Source organism: Corylus avellana, chromosome ca2, assembly GCF_901000735.1.
Source record: "Corylus avellana chromosome ca2, CavTom2PMs-1.0".
Lineage (NCBI taxonomy): Eukaryota > Viridiplantae > Streptophyta > Magnoliopsida > Fagales > Betulaceae > Corylus > Corylus avellana.
Window position 1 is genome coordinate 6,255,725 of NC_081542.1, and position 14,570 is coordinate 6,270,294.

Consider the following 14,570-nt stretch of genomic DNA (forward strand, 5'->3'; position numbering starts at 1 on the left):
CAACTAATACAAATTATATCCAAAGGAACTATAGTTGCTGCAAATATGCTTCATTGGGTATCTTCTAAATTAATATACATAGAACTTGAACTTGAAACTCCAACAGAAACAAGAAATATCTCTTTGTAATGCTTTCTTCTAAAGTTGCTTGCTGACAATCAAACTTCTTGAAAGAATATAGTCTAGGACATGAGACAAATATAAGTGAATCAAAGAAAACCTTTAAGTAAAGAAAATGTAGGAAAAGAAATAGAAGTAGAAGAATACGAAGACCTTGGAAAATAATATTGCAAGCCACCCCAGGATGCAGATTATTTCAGAAACTCCCATTGCCTGCTTTTCAAAGCAATACTATTTAACTGAAAAAATTGGTAGACTGTGAAATCGAAATTTTAGGGTATGCAACAAATTATTTAGATGGTGACTAGAAAACTTACACCTCTCCTGCCAATGAAATCCGCAATTTTCCCACTAAACACTGCTCCTAACATTGCTCCAATTGTTAATATTGAACCAAAAATCGAATACTGCATTGCGTGGGAAAAAAAAGAATTAGGAAAAAATGTATAAGACAATATACTATATACGTCAACCCTAATTCGACCCATTTAATAAAATGGGTTAGATCCTTCAACCTTAACTCGCTAATTTTGTGTTGAGTTTGTGCCAGGTCCCCGAGTCATGCTAAAAATTGACAGCCCTACTCCATGTCCATTAAGCTTGAGCAACAGCCATGGTAATTGTCATGGCTCAACTTCCATGGTCATGCAAGTAATGTCATGGCTGTGTTGAACCATGCCAACTACAAATGCTATTGCGCTCTTCCTCAAAATTACAATTGAAATACGCTTGAAGAATTAGGATATGGTTGATAATGGTCTTGAAAAGTGTCTTTAGGTTTTAGTTTGAAAAAAAAATGTTTTGACATGGTATAAAAGTGAAAATGTCTTTCTCACAGAGTCCACATTTGGGAAAATGCTTTTTGAGGAGTCGACCTAAGAAAATTGTTTGGTTGTGTTTTAAAAAAAAAAAATAATAATAATAATAAATATGATTATTTTGAGAAAACAAAAGCAAAAGTAGAACAGAGCTCTTACTTATAAAAATTTTAAAAAGGAAATTTGATTAGAACTTCCTGAGTTTTCAAAATACTCCATCAGTTTTTAAATCGGACTTTTAACTTCATAAGTGTTTCACATTTTTCACTTTATTCATTCTATCCAAAACTATTTACCCCTCACACTACCGGCCCCTTCTACAATCGATGTGAGATCAACAAGATAAATTATTGGTACCAATAATTTATCTATATTTTCCTATAAAATCAATAAATCAACCTTTAAAATTGTGGGGTCCACCACTTACATGGAATTCACAAAAGTTTACAAATTTAATAATTAATTTAAAGAAGTCACACGCCGCGTGTTAAAAAATATTTTTTATTCTATTAATTAAAAAAATGACAATATTTGAAGAAAAAAAAAAAAAAAAAAAGAAGGCAGAAAAAGGATAGTGGGGTGGCGGGTTTGCCACCCCTAGTGGAGGGGGGGCTTGTGCAACCGTCTCCAACCAAGAAGGTTGATGCGGTCACCCTGGGTTGCTGTGCAAACCCCCTCGGTTGGAGGCGGTCGAGCGAGCTGGCCCCTTGGTTTATGCAAAAACATTATAAAAAATAAAAAAATAATTAAAAAAAAAAAAAAGAAGTAAAAAAGCATGTTTAAATTGAACCTCCGCTGTGTTAAGGCCAAGATCATCCTCAATTCCAGACTCAGCTGGTGACGAATACCCCACCTGCAACCAAAACAATGAAAATGAAAAACCCACGTTGATGAACATTCATTCTTTCCCTTTTTCTCCGATGATCAGCTGCTGCAAAACACCTCAACTGAAAAAGCACAAACCTTTACTGAATCTAAAAGACAGTGATGATGATGATGATGATGATGATATATACTTACAGCATTTCCAAAAGTATAAGATCCACATGTGGCGACTAAGGTGCTAAGGACAAGATTCAATGTTGTGGTTGAAGAGGATTCACTTAGCAGTGCTGTTCTTGTCGTTGTCCGTGCTCCTTCTTCCATGTTTCTTGCTTGCCTCTGACTCTGTGTGTCGGTGGACTGCGCCCTTGGGGAGTGGGAGGAGAGATGCTTGTATACATGGGGTCTGGCTGTCTGGGGATGAACGATACGTGAGCAGTTCATTGGTGCAAACTATTAAATATTAATTATAGTTAATATTATCTTTTTGGCCTTTTTAGCAGATTAGGTAAAGACTATGTAAAATGTATTAACTGTACTGTATGTCTGTAACGCTCTATATAAATATTTTATTATTACTTATAAAATATATATATATATATTTTCTTTCTTTTTTTAGATTTTTTATAGTAAGAAATAATATTTTAAAACAAATAAAAAATAATAGAGAAACTCTTGAAAAGTGTATTAAAAAAAAACACAATAATTAAAATAAATAGTTGTACCTTTTTTTTAGCTTTTTTATTTATTATTGTTAGAGATGCTCTTAAGCAATTATTGTTTTTTAAAATAACGAAATTATCCTTACTTAAATTAAAACAAAAATATTAAAATTTAATTTTCTTTCAAATTTTTAAGAGTATTTTTGTCTTATTAAAAATTCTATAAGGGTAATTTTATCATTTTACTAGAATGGGGTACATTGTCATTGTTTTGGTAGTTTGATGAGTAAATTATCGCAATTAATAGTTTATGAGGTAAATTGTCATTGAAGTAGTAATTTGAGAGAGTTAAATAGACTTTACCCTTTTTTTTATATTTAATATTTTACGCACTGACATTGATTTTAGTCGTTATTACGAGTTTCGATCGCTTATCATTGCCATGCTGATGCTGCTGATTTTCATTTTATAATTTCTAGTTTCTCTAGTCGTCTCTAATTTTTCAATTTATTTTAAAGAGAAAAATATCAGTATCACAGATTAGTTGAAATAGGTATTGCATTATCAGCTTCAGATGCTATTTAGAGATGTTAATTAAGAATTTTTCATTAATTGTCAAATTAATCTACCATAGTTCATCATAAGTTTTGGTATTTTGTTAAATATGTATATATAGGGACGGCTGGTGCTGGGGTAGTACAGTCTATCACATAACATGATCCAACCATTTAAATAATTATAATTGAGATTAAACCATTCTTCAATCTAAAATACCATTCTTATCCAGTAAAGGCAAATTAAGTCTATAAATACAAATAATATAACTATGGCCTTTAAATATCAAGATCTATCTCCATATTTTCTATATTAAAAAAAATAAAAATAAAAATTTAAAAAAATAATCTATTTTTATACCAGCCTAATTTAAAAATTGAGCCAAGAGCGGGACAAATAACTCAAGCTGACTGAGCTAACTTTTCTGCTAGAAGAATTGACCTGTATTGGGATTATGATTCTATGAATTGCTAGTAATTTGAACAGATAATGTAAGAAATTTTATATGAAACCTGCATGTTCGGGTAGATGGCCGAACAACCCAAAATTAGGTCTCATATGGGTCTCTCACGTTATTGGTCCAAATTGCTAACAGTTCGAACAGATAATTGTTGTGGATCTTTATTGGGTAGACCAAAACTCTAATTGTAAGAGCATTCTCAGCAGACTCTCTATATTCCCTAAGTTTAAGAAGTATGTCCAAAAAATCACAAAAAACGTCCCTAAACAAATTCCTTATATGGTTCTTTAGGATTCCGCTTCGGTAGTAAAAACTACCGCATAAATGTTGTAGGTCAAAACGGTACAATATTGAACTAAAACAACTTTGGGTAGTGCGCCTGCAGTAAAAACGGTACTACAGCATTAATAAAAAATTGAGCTCTTTTCCATGCCGGGAATCACGCCGTTACAGCTCAAACGGTAATGTCTTGTGTTATGTTTTTTTTGTCCAAAGGCTCTAAAACTGCTCCCAGGTCTTGTGTTTTTTGTTTTTTTGAATATGCATAGGTGAATACAAGCAAAAGAATGGCATCGAGTTTGCATTGCTCAGACTCTCTATTTCCAGCTACCGAAAAAACAACATTGGTAAAGTGCAATTGCATTTTTTTCTGTTAAAAGTCAAAAACAGAGAGCAAAGTTTTATGGAGGCAGGTAGTAGTTGCCTCTTGGAGATCGAGTGAAAATAACATAGCAAAGTTCCAGAGGAAGAAGCCTGCAAAAAATAAAAAAAGGGACGACTATGAAAATTCCTAAAAAAAACTAACAGAGACCAAAGTGGCAAAGTTCCAGTGAAAATATCAAACTTTTTGCATACATAAGAGGATTCTAAAAGTTCTTAAAAAAAAAAAAAAAAAAAAAAGGAGGATTCTAAAACATGGTTTGCCTCTTGTGGGGACTACTGGTTAGCTTAACATGGTTTTCCGTTTGTAACGGCGTGATTCCAAGCGTGCAGAAGAGCTCCAGGCGTGCAAAAGAGTTATTTAATGCTATAGTGCCCTTTTTATTGCAATCGCACTACCCAAATTCGGTTCTTTAAACCATTAGCTGCTACAGTTGAATCAATGTTTTGGGTTCAACTGTAGCAATTTCACATGATTATTGTATTAATAAAACTGATGCGCTCTCTCTCTCCTCTCTCCTCTCTTCGTCTTCCCCTTCTTTACCCCAGTATTTTCTTTTCTTCTTCTCCGTTCAAGCAAACGCAGAAGGAGAAGAGAGGCCTTCCCTGACCCACTTTGCAAGCTTAATCTCAAAGAGACCTCTGATTTTGTCGAGTCATTTCCAATGGCCAGCAACAATATCAAAGAAGGTAGAGGATTTCTTGAGGTTTCAGAGGAGAAGAGAGGGAATGAAGATGGTGAATCAGAGGAGAAATTGCAAACCGCAAATCAGAGACTGAAACCATCAAATCTTACTGCTTCAACTTCGGTCTGAGAGACGATCTGAACCCTGTCCTTTCACGATCAGATTTCCATCCATAAACGTACCGCTCTGAGTCCTCAAACTTGACGCAAATCGGAGAAGAAATAGAAGACAAACTTGAACCATTTGAGAAGAAAATGGCAAAATCACATGGAAGAAGAAATGGCTACTGCCGGAAGAAAGAAGAAGAAAATATGACGGGAAGAGAGAAAGTACAAACTATAGGAATAAAATATAGAAAAAGGTAAAATAAAAAAATAATATTTTAATGGTATAAGTAGGGCTGTAAATGAGCCGACACACTCGACAGCTCGCTCGCTACCCGCTCGACTAAGCTCGACCCGAACTCGAGCTCGACACTGTGCAAACTCGCTCGTTACTGTTAAAACTCGCTCGATTAGCTAATGACACAAACCCGGCTCGCTCGATAAAACTCGATGGGGGCTCGTGAGATCGACTCGTTTAACTCGGGATCGGCAGGCTCGCCCGAGCTCGTATAAGGATCGTGAGCTCGACTCGGTTAACTCGATAATCACCCGAGCTCGCTAAGGGATCGTGAGATCGGCTCGTTTAACTCGATAATCGCCCGACTCGTTTAGAGCTCGTGAGCTCAACTCGTGTTATCGTCCGACCCGACCCGTCCCACACGACAATGTAACTAAAAAAAATAATTTAACATGTTATTAATCAATAATAATCATAGCTTCAATATGTATACAATTAACTAATTAAGATATAAGGCTATAGTATAAGCATGACTAACATTATATGGACTATGTTATTATTTATAGGTTTAATGTCCAATGTCAAATTAATTAGTTAATAATAATAATAATAATCATATTCATAGCCTCATAGGTTCAATGTGTGTACAATTAATTAATTAATATTTAAGGGTATAATATAAGTGTATAACTAACATTGTATATAGTATAGACTATGTTATTATTTATAGGTTTAATGTCCAATGTCCAATGTCCAATTAATTAGTTAATAATAATAATAATAATAATCATAGGTTCAATGTGTGTACAATTAACTAATTAAGATATAAGGGTATAGTATAAGTGTATAACTAACATTGTATAGAGTATAGACTATGTTATTATTTATAGGTTTAAATTGTTTAATGTCCAATGTCCAATGTCCAATTAGTTAGTAATAATAATAATCATAATAATAATCATAGGTTCAAAGTGTGTACAATTAAGTAATTTAGATCTAAGGGTATAGTATTGGTGTATAACTAACATTGTATTATTGTATATACTACATTATTGTTTATAAGTTTTTTAATTTTTAATGTCCAATGTCCAACTCAATAATAATAATAATAATAATCATAATAATCATAGATTCAATGTGTCATGTGTCATGTGTGTACAATTAAGTAATTAAGATCTAAGGGTATAATATAGGTGTATAACTAACATTGTATTATTGTATATACTACATTATTGTTTATAGGTTTTTTAATTTTTAATGTCCAATGTCCAATTCAATAATAATAATAATAATAATAATCATCATAATAAATTAATAATAATCATAACAATCATAGGTTCAATGTGTCATGTGTGTACAATTAAGTAATTAAGATCTAAGGGTATAATATAGGTGTATACTTATAGGTTTAATGTCTATTGCCCAATTAATAAGTTATTTAAAAACATTAAATTATATGGTACTATTTTTTTTTAAAAAAATAAAATAAAAAATTGTATTAAGTAGTATTTAAGTTGTTAACTTTTAAGTATTATTTAAATTTGTTAACTAATGTCTAATGGTATTGTAAAATAAAAGTCTAGAACCATTGTAAAATAATGATATCCCGTAAAATAATAAAAGTCTAGAACCATTAACTAATAACTAATGTCTAATTTTCAAATCTATTAATTAATTCCTAACAAATTCTCAACAATGCTATTAATTTCTAACAAATTTGTCTTCATAGTTCTAATTCTAAAACAATGGTATTGGCGTATTGGTCCAGACTCCAAAGTCCAAAGTCCAAACACACGTTTTCAAGAAAAAAAAAAACCAAACGGTCCAAACACACGTTTAGAGTTTTTTTTAGGGTACTTTTAACTAACAACTTGTTAAGTTAAATAAACGGTTGTGGTTGAACTGATTGAATTTTATTAAATATCAACGGTTTAGATCATTTATGGGAAAACAAAGAAGCGAGCTCATCTATAATCGCGCACACAGTATAATAATTTTTTTTTGAATTTTGAAAAAATCGAACGTTTATCTAGATTGATTGTAGCCGTCGGATTAATTTGCATTAATCCGTAGCCGTTCGATCGTGGAAGTGGACAACAGCTGTAAACCACCCCACAAAGATATTTATCCAGTACTCCGCACTACACCAGAGGGGTATTAATCGCACGGTCTTAACTTGAATAAAACTAATAGATCAGAATAAACGGTCAAAAACAATTCACGTGCAGAAAGGAAACCGGGTTCAGTCACTCATGCCGCGGAGAATCATTTTCGGCTTCACGGTTTTGCACGCCACGCACGCGAACCGAGACTGACGCGTCTCGAATCTCTCGATAGCTTCCAGCCGTCCGTTTTTTTTAGATTTAACTGTAGCCGTTGGATTTGGAAAATGGAAAACAGCTGTAGAGCAATCCCCGCGTGATTATTATCTAGTGTTCCAAAATAAACATGAGCTCACTAATCCGAAATAAATTTTAAAATCAATCTGAGAATCTACGGTCAAGATGAAATATTGAGTATTGATGGCACCGGTTTCACCAACTCACGCACGCGGTGGATCAATCTGAGAATCTCGTTTCTTCACGCAAGCACGACAAACGAGACTGACACGTCTGACTTCGATTTCAGCCGTTCAATTTTTGGCGATTAAACTTCAGCCGTTAGATCAAGATAATGGACGACAGCTGTAACCCACACCCAAACCTGAGAATAATCTAGTGTTCCGCAGACCATAGTAAGCTTGCTACAATTAACTGATCGAACGATTAAAATAAAATCAATAAATTAATCTATCTAATCGACGGTATAACTGAAAGAATTACACCAGACTTTATTAGACACGGCCGTATTGGATTAAAAACTTATTAACTCATAAGTGGGACACGCGGCACGCTAGGAAAAATTTACAAAAATGAGATCAAATCCAACCGTTCATTACTCAAATGAAATCAGATCCAACGGCTGGGGCTCATTTCAGAGAAAACTAAACTAAAAAAGTAAAAATCATTCAACTCGCCTCTCTCGCTCACGACGCTCAGTCCCTAGCTTTCTTCTGTGACTTCTCTCCTACTCTCCAGTTCACTTAGAACCCTAAGTTCCTACCAGTAACCACTAACCAGCCAGTAACTAAGCTAACCAGAGATTCAATTGCCAGAAACGATTCAAACGAAGGGACTAGAGAGGGGGCATTCAATGCATATCCCATCGTGGATTCGTGGTTTGTTGAATGGATTGAATGCTCGCATTAAATCCTTCTCAGCCCCCTACCTACACCCCGTTCGTTTCAGATCGTCAATCGAGCCGTTGATGGATCATCTGATATCCATCCAATGGCTTACAAGTTTTGTGAGACAAACTGTCTTGATCAATCGCGTGAATCGCTGCATTTGCGAACCAGAAAAGTTCTCATAGCCCGTCCAATCTCGCCGCCTAATCCTAATTTTCTTATGTTATTTTACTTATTTACATTGTTTTTATTTTCATATTTGTGTTTTTTCAAGTTTTCAACTGTTCTTTTGATCTCTGACTTTTTTGGTTGTGGTGTGGAAGAGACAGAGATGATTGCCCTTGATCTGACTGTTAGGGCTATGGAAATCGAGTACTGGGCTATCAAGTACTCGATTACCATTTTTTTATTCATTCCCAAACCCCCCCACGATCCATCCCCCATATATACTCGAATGTATGAACCTGATGCATCATGTATGCAAGACTTGCTTGCACATTACTCGAGTTGTTTGAATTTGTTTGCTCTTGCTTGCTGCTTGCTAAGGAGTTTCAAATCAGAAAACATTCTGACTTTTGAAGAGTGAAGAGCCTCTTCTGCCTTTAGCTTTAAGTTAAGTTTTTTTTTTTTCCTGAACCCTAATCTGAACTTGTTATATTTATAGGTGTATTATTAATTTATTATTCCATTATGGTTTACTATTTTCGTTGTTAAAAAATGCACTAACTAGTAACTAATGTTGCTAATTTCATCATTTCAGGGAGTTTGGTAGCACTGAATTTGCAACTTGCAAGCTACAACAGTTTCATTTGCTGGAAGTTTCAGGTGTTTTTTTTAAAGAAACTTGTTCCGTCTGTTTTCATTAATTGCTATGTTAAATTGTTAATAGTAATTGCTATGTTATAACTTATAAATCTGTTAACATGAATTGCTATGTTATAAATTGCTATGTTAATAGTAATTGCTACATTATAACTTATAATCTGTTTACATGAATTGCTATGTTATAAATTGCTATGTTAATAGTAATTGCTACATTATAACTTATAATCTGTTTACATGAATTGCTATGTTATAAATTGCTATGTTAATAGTAATTGCTACATTATAACTTATAATCTGTTTACATGAATTGCTATGTTATAAATTGCTATGTTAATAGTAATTGCTACGTTATAACTTATAAATCTGTTTACATGAATTGCTATGTTAGGACTATGATTCTGTTATGTTAAAAGCTGATTGGGACTTATTTGTTGACATTTTTATTTATTTTAGTCTCGGAGGGAATACTATTCAACTCGATGCATGCAATGATGGTGATTTGGATGATGATTCCTTTCTTGCCAGACCCCCTCCTACGGATTTGGTGTGTATTACATTGAATACTTTGAATGCACACCAGATGAACATGTTAATTTGCTTTCTCCTGTTGTTGTTGAATCTGGGGATGGGGCTGGAGATGGGGATGGGGATGGGGCTGGGGCTAGGGCTGCGGGTGAAGGTGTGTCAGTTGCCTTCCAAAGGAAGGAAAGGCAAAAGACTTCCAAAGTCTGGAATGACTTTTCTTCTATTGAAATAAATGGTGTAAAAAAATTCCAGTGTAATTGGTGTAAGAGGTTGTTTTCTGTAGGGAAATCTAGCACTACCTCCACCCTTAGTAGGCATTTAACTGCTTGTGTGAAGTTTGTGGAGTTGAATAGCCTTAAGAAGCAAAAGACTTTGTCATTTGAACCTAGTGATGGCAGTGATGGTTTAGGGACCTTGACAAACTTTAGTTTCAATGAGAAGAAAGTTAGAGAACTTGCTGCCCATATGGTACTTCTACATGAATATCCCTTTAATATGATGGAGCATGAACTTTTTAACAAGTTCATGAGGGCTTGCACACCATACTGGAAAAAAATTAGCCGTGCCACTGTAAAAAGTGATTGCATTGCCACTTATAACATTGAAAAGAAAAAGTTGAAAACTCTTCTAAGTAGGATTGATAGGGTAAACATAACTACTGATATGTGGACCTCCTCCCAAAGGGTTTCATATATGGTGGTTACTTGTCATTTTGTGGATTCTAATTGGGTACTCCAAAAGAGGATTTTAAATTTTTGTAATGTACCTCCTCCACATTCAGGTGTTGTTATTGCTGAAGCCTTAAGAAACAGTTTTATTGAATGGGGCATTTTGGATAAAGTACTTACAATAACTGTTGATAATGCTAGTGCTAATTCTGCTGCCATTGACATTTTGAGAGATGATTTTGAGTTGAGGGGTAGTTTGCCTATTGGGGGCCTTATGTTTCATGTTAGGTGTTGTGCTCATATTACCAATTTGTTGGTGCAAGCAGGGCTTTCAGAAATAGGGGAGATAATAGATTCTGTTAGGCAGGGGATTAAATATATAACGGCTTCTGAGAGGCGGTTGATTGCATTTAGTGATATAGCAAAGCGTTTGGACTTGGGTTCTAATAAACTTGTTTTAGATGTTCCTACCCGATGGAATAGCACCTACTTGATGTTGAAGACTGCAATTAGGTTCAAGGAAGTGTTTCCTAGATACCATAGAGTAGAGCAAGCTTTTCTGTGGGTGGTAACTCCTGAACAGTGGGAAAAGGTTGAGAATGTGAACCAAGTTTTAGCTGTTTTCAATGATGTGACCAATGTTGTCTTTGGAAGTGACTACCCTACATCCAATCTGTTTCTACCTGAGGTGTGGAGAATGAAAGAAATTGTGGATATTAAGGCTGGGGATAGGAATGAATATATGAGATTAATGTCAGCTAAGATGAGTGATAAATTTGATAAGTATTGGGGTGAATCTAATATGGTGATGGCCTTAGCTGCTGTGTTGGATCCTAGATACAAAATGAAGTTGATTAGGTTCTGTTTTCCTATCATTTATCCACTTGATACGAATGGTGATAGTATAAAGGCTGTGTTGAGTACTTTGAAAGAGTTGTTTGAGGTTTATGTTGCTGCCCATAATGCATCTATCATTCAACAACAAGCAGCTGCTGAAGTCAGTGCTGCTACTACTTTAATTGCCTCTGTTACAGAGGAAGTTTCTGGTGGCAGATCACGTTTTAGGCAACATGTTAGAAGCAATGACATCATCCGGCCCATAAAAACAGATTTGGATGTATATCTTGAAGAAGATGTATTCATTTCTGATAGTGAGAATGGGGAAGACAGTGATGCAAACTTTGATGCTTTGGGATGGTGGAAATCCAATGCCTTAAAGTACCGCATCTTATCTAAGATGGCACGGGATGTATTGGCTGTTCCAATCAGTACTGTTGCTTCAGAATCATCTTTCAGTGCGGGTGGTAGAGTTATTGAACCCCATAGAGCATCATTATCAATTGATACTGTTGAGATGCTCCTATGTGGTGCAGATTGGGTTAGAGCACTTCATGGCATAAGAAAAAATGTAGAATACCTGTAAGTTTTATGATTCTGTTATTTTATTTATTTCAATTTTCAACCTCTTTGTTACTTATAATTTCACTTTATTAACTTTGTGTTTGTGTTTGTAGAAAATGGTGGAAGTGGAATTGCCAAATGTGCCGTGAATGCTGTTTTCTCATTTTTCTGTGAGGGATTCTCTGAAAAAACTGAATTTGTTTACTGTTTTCCTATGCTTAGTAAATATGTAATTTGAATGTCACATTTTATTTTGATGTTATGTTCTGTATTAATTATTATACTTTGCTGCCTTTGTTGGAACTTGGAATGTTGGACATTTGGATTTCCTGTTGTTCTGTATTAATTGTTAAACTTTGTTGGCTTGGTTGGAACTTGGAATGTTGGACATTTGGATTACCTGTTGTTTTGTATTAATTGTTATACTTTGCTGGATTTATTATAAATTATAACTTATAACTTATAACTGCATGGAGATTCGGAATTTAGGTAATTTACTTTGTTAACTTTTCCAGTTTCATTTGGTTGTTTTTAAGTTTATATATATTGCATATACTGGTTTTTCTTATCTGTAAATTTGTAATCTTTATAATAGGTTCATTTTGAGTTTGCTTGTAATCTTTTAGCCTATATCATGCATCAATTTGTGTTCATTCTGCCCTCCCATTGTTTTTGCAGATCTGGTTTTTGAACAATCATTAAAATGTCCATTTGCAATTTTGCTTAATCTTAAGTGATAATTCTCCCTTGACATGTTGCAAGGGAGTTAAATACTTCTAACAATTTTTTTTCCATTGAATGCAGTGACTGTCTTTGTGGGTTTATGGCAACTAGGGCTGTGTAATTTAGGTGCATATTTCTCATTGGTCTAATCTTGTATCTTTGTATGAATTTGATTATATTAAGTTGTTCATGTAAATAGTTTTAAATCATTGAATGCAAGTTCTTTATGATTCTGTTATTTGATTTATTTCCATTTTCTAAGCTGTTTTTTACTAGTAATTTCACCTGTTTTAATTGTGTAATGTCACTGTAATCTTTATTAGAGGTTTATTTTGAGTTTGCTTGTAACCTATTATTAGCCTATATCATGCAAGTTCTTTATGATTCTGTTATTTGATTTATTTCCATTTTCTAAGCTGTTTTTTACTAGTAATTTCACCTGTTTTAATTGTGTAATGTCACTGTAATCTTTATTAGAGGTTTATTTTGAGTTTGCTTGTAACCTATTATTAGCCTATATCATGCAAGTTCTTTATGATTCTGTTATTTGATTTATTTCCATTTTCTAAGCTGTTTTTTACTAGTAATTTCACCTGTTTTAATTGTGTAATGTCACTGTAATCTTTATTAGAGGTTTATTTTGAGTTTGCTTGTAACCTATTATTAGCCTATATCATGCAAGTTCTTTATGATTCTGTTATTTGATTTATTTCCATTTTCTAAGCTGTTTTTTACTAGTAATTTCACCTGTTTTAATTGTGTAATGTCACTGTAATCTTTATTAGAGGTTTATTTTGAGTTTGCTTGTAACCTATTATTAGCCTATATCATGCATCAACCTGTGTTCATACTTGCCTCCCATTGTTTTTTGCATTTTTCATATCTGGTTTTTGAAGATTCATTAAAATGTCCATTTGCATAATCTTAAGTGATAATTCTCCCTTGACAAAATGCAAGGGAGTTAAAAACATTTAACCATTTTTTTTTCTTTGAATGCAGTGACTGTGTGGGCCGTGGCAACTAAGGCTGTGTAATTTAGTTGTATTTTTCTTATTGGTCTATAATCTTCTCTTTTTCTGAATTTGTAACTAATTTTAAATCATTGAATGCAGAGAGTCATAGAGCCAGTTTGTGGCAACTGCAAGTCTGCAATTGGGAACCAAAAGTGATGTATTTTGTTTTAAGTAATCTTGCTGTTTATGTTCATTTTGAGTTTACTTGTAATCTCTATTATAGGTGTATTTTTATTTCCTTGTAATCTTTATTATAGGTTCATTTTGAGTTTGCTTGTATTCTCTATTTTAGGTTCATTTTGAGTTTCCTTGTAATATCTATTATAAGTTCATTTTGATTTCCTTGTAATCTCTATTTTAGGTTCATTTTGAGTTTGCTTGTATTCTCTATTAGGTTCATTTTGAGTTTCCTTGTAATCTCTATTTTAGGTCCATTTTGAGTTTGCTTGTAATCTCTATTATAGGTTCATTTTGTGTTAGATTGTAATCCCTGTTTTTGGTTTATTTCGAATTTGCTTGTAATCTATGTTATAGGTTCATTTTCATTTAGCATGTAATCTCTATTAAAGGTTCATTTAGAATTTGCTTTGTAATTTCTATGATGTTTATTTCCAATTTGCTTGTATTTTGTCATATGGCTGTTTGCTGATGTAGGTACACTCATTACTCATACAATTATATTGAATTTCTATGATGAATTGTGTTTTTGTCCATTGAATTTGAATTTTTACTTCTTTTTTATCCATTAACGAGCCTTAAATGGGCTGGGCCACACACTTGAGGCTTGTTTGACCCATTTAATCGGGCTCAAGCTCGGGCTCGGGCTCGACAAATGGACCATTAAATGAGCCATAAACAGGCCGAGCCACACATTTAAGGCTCGGCAGGCCCGTTAACCGGGCTCGGGCTTGGGCTCGGGCTCGATACACTTAAAATAAATTAACCCATCATTTCCGAGCTCGGGCCGAGTCGAGCCACTCGAGTACTCGACTCGGCCCGAATTCCTCATTCTAGTGAGCCCAAGCTCGATCCTGAGCCATTGTTGTTTTCAATGAGCCGAGTTC

General features: G+C 34.0%; 2 protein-coding genes across 9 annotated transcripts in view; one reads left to right on the forward strand and one right to left on the reverse strand.

Moving 5' to 3' along the window:
• Positions 1–2,173, reverse strand: part of LOC132168666 (sugar transporter ERD6-like 5) — an 11,618-nt gene extending 9,445 nt beyond the window's left edge. For 3 of the 8 annotated variants that reach the window (XM_059579673.1, XM_059579670.1, XM_059579668.1), the window contains exons 1-2: positions 1,959–2,173; positions 1,729–1,791 (exon numbers count right to left, since the gene is read on the reverse strand). In XM_059579673.1, coding sequence (XP_059435656.1) covers positions 1,729–1,791; positions 1,959–2,084 — 189 coding nt within the window. In that variant the 5' untranslated portion in view covers positions 2,085–2,173. Of the gene's footprint in view, positions 1–273; positions 360–437; positions 528–1,728; positions 1,792–1,958 lie in introns of those variants that run through there. The other 5 variants (XM_059579672.1, XM_059579669.1, XM_059579671.1 and 2 more) reach the window with 3 other exon arrangements.
• A 2,589-nt stretch (positions 2,174–4,762) lies between these two features.
• Positions 4,763–13,662, forward strand: LOC132168965 (zinc finger BED domain-containing protein RICESLEEPER 2-like). The gene is made up of 7 exons (XM_059580061.1): positions 4,763–4,906; positions 8,626–8,738; positions 9,112–9,176; positions 9,757–9,855; positions 9,985–11,763; positions 11,884–11,999; positions 13,606–13,662. Exons 1-7 carry the CDS (start codon positions 4,763–4,765, stop codon positions 13,660–13,662), a joined length of 2,373 nt encoding a protein of 790 aa, XP_059436044.1.
• The last annotated feature ends 908 nt before the right edge of the window (positions 13,663–14,570 follow it).

Coding starts and splice junctions, on each gene's coding strand:
- LOC132168965 (XM_059580061.1), top strand. CDS start 4,763: ATGGCCAGCAACAATATCAAAGAAGGTAGAGGATTTCTTGAGGTTTCA. Junction 9,177..9,756: donor TCATTTGCTGGAAGTTTCAG/GTGTTTTTTTTA, acceptor AATGCACACCAG/ATGAACATGTTAATTTGCTT. Junction 9,856..9,984: donor GGCTAGGGCTGCGGGTGAAG/GTGTGTCAGTTG, acceptor TGTTTTCTGTAG/GGAAATCTAGCACTACCTCC.